Source organism: Penaeus monodon, chromosome 39 (genome assembly GCF_015228065.2).
Source record: "Penaeus monodon isolate SGIC_2016 chromosome 39, NSTDA_Pmon_1, whole genome shotgun sequence".
Taxonomy (NCBI): Eukaryota; Metazoa; Arthropoda; class Malacostraca; order Decapoda; family Penaeidae; genus Penaeus; species Penaeus monodon.
Genome location: NC_051424.1, coordinates 10,984,792 through 10,997,291, shown reverse-complemented (window position 1 = coordinate 10,997,291; position 12,500 = coordinate 10,984,792). Strand labels below are relative to the sequence as shown.

General features: G+C 45.0%; 1 protein-coding gene across 1 annotated transcript in view; it reads right to left on the bottom strand.

Annotated features, from left to right (window-relative positions):
* The window catches only part of LOC119597244 (meiotic recombination protein SPO11-like), a 41,520-nt gene that overhangs the window by 28,724 nt on the left and 296 nt on the right, over window positions 1-12,500 (bottom strand). Inside the window, exon 2 of the mRNA XM_037946777.1 lies at window positions 10,782-10,916. Coding sequence (XP_037802705.1) covers window positions 10,782-10,916 — 135 coding nt within the window. The remainder of the gene's footprint in view (window positions 1-10,781; window positions 10,917-12,500) is intronic.

Sequence of the window (12,500 nt, the reverse complement as noted above, 5' to 3'; positions counted from 1 at the left end):
GACTAATAGACAGACTGACTAATCAGATTTGGGAGGCTGTAACTGGTCAATAGCCCATTGAGCTTAGGCTCCCGACGACTTATTTGCTGTTCGAGAGATAGAGCTTCTCCACTGCCACGAATGGTTAGATCCCCAGCTTTTCCCAGGATACAACAGGAGATCGTGACCTACGTGTAGGTTGAGGTTATGTCCATCCTACTTTTGCCCATTTTATATATTATTTGTTTTAACAGAAAAGAACGTGGGAGATATACCTGGCTCTGGACAGGCCATAAGTGTTGGTAAGAGTGCAGGTTGACAAAGAAAGTACAAAAGAACAAGGAGACCAACGACAAGACTTTTTTCAGGTGATACACAATGAAATAAAAAAAAAAATCAGGGGTGTAAATTGGAGGAAGAGAGTGAAGACAGGAATTGCAATTGCAATCCTGCTTTTGTATCTCAGCTGTATTATTGCTACTGTACATACTACTGCTTCCTATGTGAATGTCATGGAGGAAGTCAGTAATCTGCTCATGGCAGATTTACTTTTCTCTGAATTTATTTCCATATATTATTTTCTTGCATTTGCTTCTTGTTCAACAATTTCATCTGTATCGGAAGCTAAATTGCTCTTTCATCCAATATTCTATTTTCGTCGCTTTCTGGAATACTATTCCTGACGAATAGAAGAACATCGAGTCTGAATGCATTCTATCCGTTTTCATAAAGGCATTGGATTACTTTTACCAGCCCTTGGTCTACTCCAAGCTTGTTATTCCTCGCCAAATGCCTCATGCCAACCAATACTTGTTTGATTTTCTCCTTGCTACCTACCACTTAGGATACTCATGTGTATATGTGTGTGCACAAGGGAGCTGTACACGCTCCATCTGTAATCTAGGATCCCTCTTGGTTTTCTGATCCCCCTCCTATCTCTCTCTCTCTGCCTCTCTCTCTCTTTCTCTCTCTCTCTATCTCTCTCTCCCTCTCTCTCTCTCTCTCTCTCTCTCTCTCTCTCTCTCTCTCTCTCTCTCTCTCTCTCTCTCTCTCTCTCTCTCTCTCTCTCTCTCTCTCTCTCTCTCTCTCTCTCTCTCTCTCTCTTCTCTTCCTCTCTCTCTCTCTCTCTCTCTCTCTCTCCTCTCTCTTTCTCATCTACTCCTCCTCCTCTCTCTTCTCTCTCTGCCTCTCTCTCTCTCTCTCTCTCTCTCTCTCCTCTCTCTCTCTCTCTCTCTCTCTGCAAGTTTTAATTTTTATTTCATACCGCTTGCTTCCTATTTCAACTGCAGGGGATGTGGTTGATGCTTTACTAATATTGCCTGTCCATCAGGAATACGTTAATATGGCTGAGCATTCTTCTTCAGTCATGAGAGTGCCATGATATCTGTGAACGTTATATGAATGTGAAAGGCAGTGGCTTCTAGACATGCTTGCTTATTTCAAGGGAGTAGTGAAATAAGTGAGAACATTAGCAGCAGTCTGGGAGCCTGTCAGCAAATTTATTGGCGACTGCTCTAAGGACTTATTATCATTGTTATTATAATAGTAATGTTAGCTGTAATAGACATAGAAGGGTATGCACAGGGTCCTCCACACTGAGGTGAATGTGCTTCTGACAATGAAGCAATTACATGCAGAATGCAAACACCATCTCACAACCAATCAGTGCCCAGTGCGAATGGTTTAGTACAGTCCGCATCCACGGCCAGTTGACTGCTTGCACTTTCCAACTGATTATTTCTTGACACCCTGAATTGACACAGTCGACACCGCCGAAGAGGTCAAGAGCGGTTGCCATGCTTAATTGCACCAGTGTGAAGGGGGATATCATCAAGGACAAATTGATCAGAATTGAACAGCTACTGAAGTAGGTTCCCAATGCTTTCTACAGTGGCAGCGTCTATACTAGGTGGTGTAACCTCTAAGTCGCTGGTTTGCTCGACCCCGCGATAACAAGCGATGATCACGCGAGTGGGTGGCTGCTCGTCATTCGCCAAGCGAGACACACCCCTTGATCACGTGTGGGGTAGCCACTCGTGGTTGGTTATTCCTTATTCTGTGATCCTCACCTCTTGCATATATATGCCTGACTTTTGTAAAATAAACACTAGCGGAGTTGTTGCCACTTGTCTTACTTATCCTATCTCAGCTCTGAGGAAACTCTGCAGTTAGCCAAGGCTACATTGGTGACCCCGGAGTGACTTCGAGCAACGGCATCCGCCCTCCTGTAGCCACTCCGCCCTTCAGCATGTTGTCCGACAATGACACATCAACCACCAACTCTCCAGCCGCGGCAGCGCAAGTCAAGCTCCCCAGCTTCTTAGTTATCGATGCTCCCACCTGGTTCCAGTGAGCTGAAGTGCAATTCCGCCTGAAGAAGGTAACTGACCCTACTACCCAGGCCGACCACGTCCTCGCGGCCTTTCCAGATGAAATTCCAGAGAAAGGCGACACTACCATCAATTACGATGACCTCAAAACTTTCCTCCTGCAGCACTTCACTCCATCAGCAGCATCGCGAGTGACACAGCTCCTCCAGCTCACCAAGCAGCCCCTCGGCGACCAGAGACCTTCCGACGCCTTGCTCGAGATGAAGGCTCTGGCAAGACTCCCTCCACAGCAGCCGACGTAACAGCAAGACAGTTGGACTTGCTTCGCGCCCTTTGGCTTGCACACGCGTCGGCAGCCCGTCACATCAATGCAGTGCCCTCTACTCAACAGCGCCCCCGCCAGACGAGGACGACATTGCAGTGGTCAACTGTACTCCATCACGCGTCCGCCAGCATCCAGTACGACAACAACCCAAACCACAGCCACGACAGCAGCAAAGCAGCGAAAAATTTGCCGTCGGTCACTGCTAGGTTCAGCCACGATGCGAGGAACTGCAAACCAGACTGCCCCTGGCCAAAAACGTGTAAGGCGGCCTAATCCAACGTATTTAAACCTGAGCTTCGCCAGGAACCTCAGACTCCAGCCAAACACGGGATCTATCACCATATCAAGACATCTGGCTCTCCAGTGTTCTCCAAGTTTCTTCGGTTATCACCCGACAAACTCGCCGCGGCAAAGCAGACCCTCGCAGAGCTGGAGTGCCTAGGCATATGTCAAAATGTGCCAAGTCTTTGGGCATCCCCTCTGCACATAGTGGTAAAAAAGACGGCTCCCTTCATCCCCGTGGTGACTACAGATGCCTCATTATGCTTTCGGAACCAGACCAATACCCGCTGACTAACATCGCCGATCTCACTTCCTTCCTCCACGGCGCCAAGATTTTTCCCAAGCTCGACCTACTGAAGGGGTACTACCAAGTACCAATGCACCCAGAAGACATCCCCAAAATCTCTGTCACCATGCCCTTTGCTACTTTCACTTTCAACTATAACTGTTTCAGTCTCAGAAATGCCCCTGGTTCACGCCTTCACAAGACAAGCTGACTCATGGTCCCTCTGCTCCTCGCCGAGTTCAACTGCTCCCTTTGACACCTGCTGGGCAGGAAGAATCCTTTAGCCAACGCCCTCTCCAGAGTTTCCATCGATGCAGTTCATTTAGGGATTGGCTACAATCAACTCGCTAAAGAGCTGCAACAGGACCCCAAGACGTCAGCCTGCTGTACATTCATTACTTCCCTCAAGTGGAAGAATGTCCCTGTGGACGAAGCAGGTACCACAATCCTCTACAACATCAGCAACAGTCGACCATTCCAGCCTCCCTCCATCGTCACATTTTCAGCCGCATCCATGCCTGCATCATCCCTCTAAATGAGCGACAGCACGCCACCTGAAGCAGAAATTCGTGTGGTACATCTCCAGAGACGCAAAGGACTAGGTTTGATCCTGCACCACCTGTCAAACCTTGTCATTCGATGAAGCACATTGCTACTTCTTCACCTGGACCGTTCAACTAGATGGCCTGAAGCTATTCCCATGTCCAACGCCAGTTCTGCCTCCTGCGCCGCCGTTCTGCTCTCCGGGTGGATTTCGAAATTCGGCATCCCTGTCCACATGACGTTCGACCGAGGCACCTCTTTCACTTGCAGCAGCTATTGGGCACCTATTGGGGCACCTATTGGGCCCCTCCATCCGTCACACCATGGTCTACAACCCCGTAGCTAACGGCATGGTGGAGCGTTTCCGCAGAACCCGTTACGTTCCCCAATATCTACATATGATGAAATATGTTTTCCTCCACACCAATGCCCGCACGCTTCCCCTCGCCCATCCCTACTCTGGTCCATATGAAGTCATAGAGGGAAAGGAGAAAGCATTCCTGCTGCAGATTAAAGGCGCCAATGATTGGACCTCGATAGATCACCTAAAGATAATGTATCTTCAGGACGACGACCCCCCTCCAGTATGGTTCTCCAGGGTTGGCCGCCCTCTCTCACATGTCATGGGGCATCTTCGCTGGCAAGTGAGTATTGTAATCGCTTGGTCGCCGGTTGAACGATGATCACGCGAGTGGGTGACCACTCGCCATTCACCAGGCGAGCCACACACTTTGGTCATGCGAGCAGACGGCTGCTCGTCATTCGCCGAGCAAGCCACGCCCCTTGATCACGTGAGGGGTAGCCACTCGTGACTGGTTATTCCTCTTGCATATATATGCCTGACTTTTGTAAGATAAACACTCGTGTGGTTAAACCAGCAAATGCACTTTCTGCTCTTGCTTGAAATCGACATAACCACCTGCTGATCGTGGCTTCACGTATCCCTGATCGGATTACCTGTATGCAATCGAAGTGAAATTCCTGTCCCAGGAGAACAACGCTTTAACCACTCAGCCACCGCAGCACAAGGGGATGCACATGGTGCATTTATGATGTATGAAGTAACTCGCTCGAATACACATGCGTGCATGGTGTTCGTCACAATGCCTGCCTATCTAACTTCCGAGAGATCGAGGGTGTAATGTTTCTTCACATAATTCTCAGGGAAATACGTTTCACGTATTCTCTGCAGACATACATGTGTGTGTGTGTGTGTGTGTGTGTGTGTGTGTGTGTGTGTGTGTGTGTGTGTGTGTGTGTGTGTGTGTGTGTGTGTGTGTGTGTGTGTGTGTGTGCGCGCGCGCGTGCGTTTAATATTATATATATAAACATATATATGCATATAGATAGATAAATAGATAGGCAGATAGATAATTGGATAGTATTACATATTTATTACATATTTACATATACATGTATTAGTATATGTTATATATATATATATATATATATATATATATATATATATATATATATATATATATATATATATATATATATATATATAAGACTCCTCGTCTTAAATTGATTCTGGGTTTTAATTGCTAGACCTCAAGTAACGCCCCACTAACACTTCAAAGAGCATCTAGCAAAGGCAATAACTCTTCGCTTACATGTAACTATGTCTGACCTCCATACAATCGACTGGTTGATTGCCGTTAGAGTAGAGGGCTTTAACCTAAAACACCTTTTCAAACTCTCTATCTCTACCTGTGAAGATGAAAGATGATGAATTGGCTCAGTTCGAGCCTATTGAACGTGAAATTAAACCCAGCTTGAACTCCTCTGAAAAAAAAAAACAGGTATCGCAAAAAGAATTCGTGGCTATTTGACGACAACTCTTTCCTTGACACTGACTAAGACTCAAATTCGCCCTTCCATTACGTATTGCTCAGATCACACTTTCTGCACTCGACAAGGTCCAATAAAAAACACTTATTTATCTTGCAAACAAGCATAATACGACTAAAAACATATTTTCTTTATCAACAGTGTTATTTTTTATCCTATCTATCTTCTAGTTTTTAAGATGACTACTGCTCTTCGATCAAGAACATTATGCCTGGTCCTTTGAGAAGACTAAAAATACCAGATCTTCTCTAAATTCTCATCCTTTCCAATTTCTGCCCCAAACATGCGAACTCAGAACTTTTCTTTTGTCCTCCTTACTGGAACAATCTCCCTGCCTTATCTGTCTTCGTGTCTTGGAACATGTCCCCTTTTAAAAAGACTGTAAACAAGTATGCTCTTATCTCTCTGAACTTCCTTTCCTTGCTAAGGGGTCTCGATAATAAAACTGCTCGGACATTTTCTAGACATCTCTCGCATATCGTCTACGTTATTTACTATATAACTGCTGATTTCGTTGGCAGTTGATAGCTTTTCATACCCTTTTTGATAGGACCTGCTGAGAGATGGGCATTGTTAAAGGCACACACACACACACACACGTGTGTGTGTGTGCGTTTGTGTGTTAGTGTATATGTATGTATGTATGTATGTATGTATGTATGTATGTATGTATGTATGTATGTATGTATGTATGTATGTATGTATGCATGCATGCATGTATGCTTATATGTATGCATGTATGTATGTAAGTATATAGGTGGATAGGTGCGTGCGTGTGTGCAATTTGGCATTATATCAAAGGAAATTAATTTTACTGAAAAAAAGAAAAAAAAATCTTATTAAACCGTTTACATTCTTCTTTGCCTTTTTTCTTCTTAAAAAAAAACATATCCTTTAGTCAGCCATTACCTAAAACTGGATAAGGCCTCTGTTATTTTTCTTCCATTTTTTTCGTACAAAATCAACTTGGAGCCTAATAACGAAACCCCATCCGAGACAAATACGAGAAAAAGACGTCTCCCCAAGTATCGCTAATGTTGAATAAACGCAAGACGGAGAATGCGGGCGCGGGGATTTTCTTCTGGCTAAGTTAATTAAGGAACAGAGCGTGCGGTTCCTATTAGACTTGTAGATTGACGCATGGTTAAAGAACATTAGTCTGACAGGACACTTTTCCTCGCCTTCAGCTGATCTGATTCCCAGTTGGCGAATTGAATTGGTAATTCCCTGAAAGCTTGGCACTGAGACAGACCATATGATTCTGACCTCGGCGCCTCCCTTTTTCTCCCTCGACTTCTCTCTCGGATTCACTGAGCCGCTCTTTCTTTCTTCCCTCCTTTCTTCTGTCTTTCTCTTGCTCGCTCTCTCTCTCTCTCTCTCTCTCTCTCTCTCTCTCTCTCTCTCCCTCTCTCTCTCTCTCTCTCTTGCTCTCCTTCTCCATCTCTCTTGCACTCCTTCTCTCTATCTTCTGCTCTCCTTCTCTATCTCTTCTGCTCTCCTTCTCTATCTCTTCTGCTCTCCTTCTCTATATCTTCTGCTCTCCTTCTCTATCTCTCTTGCTTTCCATATTTCTCTGGCTCTCCTTCCATATTTCTCTTGCTCTCTTTCTCTGTCTCTCGCTTTCCTTCTCTGTCTCTCTTGCTTTCCTCCATCTCTCTTGATCTCCCTCTCCCTGTTTCTTTTTTTTCCCAACTTCTCTTCGCTTTCCTGCTCTCTCTTTTTCACCCTGTTTTTCGCTCAATTTCTCTTTCGCTCTCTTTTTCCCTTCCATCTTTCCCTCCCTCCCTCTCGGTCTTATTTTGCATTTACTGTCGATTCTACAATATCCATTTCCCGAGGTAGACAGAACGAAACTAAACAGCATAGTGTAGACTAAGGAAAACGGAAAACGTCGGGCATTCCATACGAAAAGCGGTCCATAAGTTGAAGAGAGCAGTTTGCATAATGTTTGGGAAAGTTGTGCAAACCCTGCATAATGAGCTTGCAATCCCCAGGTGTCAGAGATCTATGTTCAAATATAGGCTCGGAAAAGTAATAGCCTTTAAAAGCCTTTAATTTCGGTCACCTGTTTGCCTGCCAACTTCCTCAAACAGCGACAATTATCCCGATGCGCGATGTGATTCAGCCCCGGAAATACCTGAGCGATGGACACCACATCAGACGTGTTAGAATAAAGGGAACTGGGAATAAACTGCAACCATTTCCTCTCCCGTTTTCCCAGCTGAAGGAGAGACAGAACCGGTCATGTTGCCGAAGACCCTCCAAGAATTCTAAACGAGCCCCACGAAAACACATTGCCAAACTAAAGATTAATTGTTGGCCTTGCAACTAACCTTTGAATTTTGCCAAGGTCAAACTCCGCCTCTGACACTTCATACTATGCGCCTATGAGTTCTGCAGTGAGAAAAGACAGACACAGGAATGTGTGTGTGTGTGTGTATGTGTGCGTGTGTGTGTGTTGTGTGGTTGTTGGGGTGTGTGTGTGTGTGTGTGTGTGTGTGATGTGGTGGTGTTGAGTTGTGGTTGTTGGGGTGTAGTGTGGTGTGTGTTTGGTTTTGATGTAGATGTGTGGTGAGTGTGGTGGTGTGGTTGTGGTGTGTGTGTGAGTTGTGGATGTGGTTGGTGTGGTGTGGTGTGTGGGTGTGAGATGTGGTGTGAGTGTGTGTGTGGTGTGTGTGTTTTCTAGTGTTCATAGGGGATATGAGCTGGTATGGTGCGTCTGTGTTTGATTATTATGAGTTTATAATAGATGAATTGTTTGGCGTTGTGTGAGATTGTTCTGTTTAGTGTTCTGTTTGGGTAAGCTGATTGTGTATTTTTCGTGAGCTTTTTTTGACTTTGACTTTGTGGTTGTGTGCCTATGTGAGTGTCTTGTGTTGAATTAGAAGGGATGTTTGTGCGACTTTTCCTGTACAATTGTCAATACGGGAAAGACTAATCAGATTCGCTTCTTTTTGAATTATTAAGACCTTTTTCATAGTCTTTTGCCGTAGTCAATTGTTCTTTGTTCAGTAGGTTCTGTTGTGGCTGCTCTTTTGACTTTTCTAGCCTTTTTTATCTTTCAACTTTTAGTTGTGACCTCCCTCGGCTTCTGTTCAAATAGAAGTATCTTGTATAACTTACCTTCTGTAGAATGGAACATCATATCAATCACCCTTTCTTCTTTTTCGAGTAGTAAGACCTATTTCTGAGTCTTTTTCGTAGCTCATGTCTCTTAGAGTAGGTGCCTATCCTGTGGCTGCTCTGTGAACTATTTCTAGTTTATCTTTATCATCTTTTAAGTGTAGACTCCATACCAGGGCGTCATACTCAAGATGATGTCTGTAATGACCTTTACCATGTCTTCGTCCACGAATGGCCTCTTCATATTGGCAATCAGCCCTAGCATTTTATGAACCTTGTCATTTATATGACCATTTGGGCTTAGGTTACAGTTTATGAGTATTCCAAGGTCTTTTTCTTTATCTCCTTGGTTTAATATTACGTCTCGTAACTCATATTGGTGTAGTGGGCGATTTTTACTTTTTCCGAACCTGACTACATTTATTGGTGCTAAATTTCATTTTCCATGTACAACTCCAAATTAATAAATTCTCGATGTCACTTTGGAGGCTTTGGCATTAGACATAGTCTATTATCCTTTTTTTGCAATTTAGCGTCTTGTGGGCTTATTGTTTGACCCTAAAACATTTCCGAAAATAGTGAACATAATTGGAGACAAGACCGATCCTTGAGGTACTCCGCTAGTTACTCGTCGCCATGTAGAGTGCTTCCCTCTAATTACAGTTCTTATCTGTCTTTCAAGAAGAAAGCCTTCCATCCATTCGAGTTTGCGTTTCACTCCACCAGGGTGTTCTAATTTTCATAATGGTTTTCTATGAGACGCGTTAACAAATGCCTTCTTAAAGTCTAAGTATACGCAATCTTGTAATATTCCAGAAACTCTTCCATAGAAACAGAGGAGATTTGCAGGACCTTCCTTCCCTAAAACCAAACTGTGTGTGTATATGGGTGCATGCATGCGTGCGTGCGTGTGTGTGTCAGCGTGTGTATGAGCGTGTGTGTGTGAGCGTTTGTGTGAGCGTGTGTGGTGTGTGTGTGTGTGAGCGTGTGTGTGTGAGCGTGTGTGTATGAGCGTGTGTGTGTGAGCGTTTGTGTGAGCGTGTGTGTGTGTGTGTGTGAGCGTGTGTGTGTGAGCGTGTGTGAATGAGCGCTTGTGTGAGCGTGTGTGTGTGTGTGAGGTGTGTGTGAGTGGTGTAGGTGTGCGTGTGAGTGTGCTGTGTGTGCGTGTGTTCACATAAATGAATATATCATTTATCATATATATATATATTTGTATTATATATACGTCGTACGGTGGCGTTGTGTGGTGTGTGCTGTGTTGTGTGTGTGTGTGTGTGTGTGTGTGTGTGTGTGTGTGTGTGGTGTGTGTGTGTGTTGTGTGTGTGTGTGTGTGTGGTGTGTGTGTGTGTGTGTGTGGTGTGTGTGTGTAAATGTGCCTTCCCTTTCCTATCCGCCCTAACTAAGGCTAGAGATATGAAGATATAAAGATAGATGACACGTGAATAGATGACTGATGGGGAGCGATAGATTAAGTGATAAATAGAGAATCGAGTCCTTCCTTGTTAGTTTCTCTCTATACAATTGACATGTTATTTTCTCACTACGTCTCTTCCATTCTCTCCCTTCCTTTCCCTTTCTGTCCGCCCCCTCTTCTTCTTCCAATCTCCTTTCTTTCCTCTCCAACCTCTCACACTCTGTCTCTCTTTGGTTCTTTTCTCACGCTCCTCCTCTTTCCGACAATGTGTATATATAAGTTTTTTTTTTTGCTTTTTTTTTGTAAAACACATTCCCGTTATTTTTTATGAATAGCCCATTTACCTTGGAGAATTGTTGTTTCTACGTCTGCGTTCGTGACATAGTGTTTGAGAGGGTAAAGGCCGCATGTTTAGATAGGCGTTTTTGTGTGGCTGTGGGCTGGGAGGAGTGTGTGTGCGCATGAGAGCCCATGTATGTGTGTGACCGTGTGCCTGTGTGTCTGTTGACGTAAGTGCTTGTGTGTGTCCATGGGCGCATGCGCTTATCCGTGTGCGTGTGAATTGAGAGTGCGGTCGCGCGTGTTTGTGCATATGTTCTTGTGTGTCTGGAGTAGTAATGGAACACGGTCCCTGGCAGCGTTCCTTACCTCCTGGTGCTGAAGGTCCCCGACGCGACGTGGCGGAAGGCCTGGGCGAGGGTGAAGAGCAGCACGGAGAAGCGGCGGGTGGATCGAGGCGCCCCCACGGTGACGAGGCTCTCTCCGACACCGCCCGCGCCGTCGCTGGGGAGGGGGGGGGGAGAAAAACACTTATACATTTTCCTAGAAAGACGGAAAGAGCAAAGAGGCTGATCAAGCATGAGCGGGACAAGAGGCGCAGGCGAGGGGAGGAAGCATAAGAGGAAAGGGAAATGGACGCAAGCTGCACAGGAACATCTTTTATGTAGCGCGCCCACATGTTATGTATGCGTATTTTGTTTGTGTGTGCGTGTGTGTGTGCGTGTGTGTGTGTGTCAGCGTGTGTGTGTGTCAGTGTGTGTGTCAGTGTGTGTGTCAGTGTGTGTGTATGTGTATCTGTATGTGTGTGTGTGTGTGTGTGTGTGTGTGTGTGTGTGTGTGTGTGTGTGTGTGTGTGTGTGGCGCGCGCGTGCGAGAAAGAGAGAGAGAGAGAGAGAGAGAGAGAGAGAGAGAGAGAGAGAGAGAGAGAGAGAGAGAGAGAGAGAGAGAGGAAGGAGGGAGGGAGGGAGGGTAGCTACAGGATATGTAGTTCCCTGGACGCCTTCACATTACGTTTTTATTATATTTAAACAGAACGGCTCCAACAGCGCCGCTGCCGAGCTGCAACGCGAGATGAGTTTAAGTCATTAGCCTCGTTAAAACGTTAATTGGACGCAACTTTTAATATCCGTACTAAAGTTGTTTTTTTATTATCAATATTGCCTCTAATATTCTCCATCATAAAGCCTGTCGGGAAATAGCGTAGATATACATATTTCATCACACAAGGCTTAATCATGAACTAAATTGTTTGAGCATTTATCCAAAGTCGCGTTTTATGAATAATGTGCGCTGGCTGGTAGGCATTATTCAGCTGGCTAGCATGGAGGGTGGATCGCCACGCAGCATACAGCAAATATTATTGTTTAAGCTTCCCTCTGTCTTCATCTTCCTCCTCTGACATCCAAAATAGAGATTGCAAAAGGGATAAACGTAGTGCGAAGGGAGTGGCTTAAACACAGCTGCCAAGTAAGTAAACAGATCTGAGGAGGTGGGTAAACATATGCTGTAGGGGCTGGATGCACGCACTGTTGTAGGTCCAGCCAGAGTTGTAATTACAGTGTCAGCATTAGGTAGGGTGTAACACTGCGCGGCCGGATTACACACGGCCGGGGATGTATGTTTCGAGCGAGAAGGAAGCCTATGAGAGTACTACGTAGTCTCTAAGGGAAAAAGAGCAAACAATGGCACTGGTGACCTCTTGGGAAAACGGTCCAGACACGCACCTCCCACGACAAAAAATACTAACCGAGCCACATGCCATACTTTCTAAGAGAAGTGTTACAAATGGTGAGCCTCTTACAGTAGATTAAATATCTGTGATATAAATCAGTTTGATGGTGAATCCTCTCCTAGATGAGCGATGTGACTGCTGGTTTCTGACATAACTGCTGCTGTTTGGCTATCAGCATGTCATATTTGTTCTAAAGAGTTGCATACTCAGATATAAGCAATTAGGTGGCGATTAATGCACTGTCCTTTTCGTCATATAAGTGTTACAAAGTGTTATCAAGTGCCTCACCCAAATCCACATTACTCTATTCACTTCCTTGCTTGTCAGTAATGTTGATTCATAAACGTATTCACTCC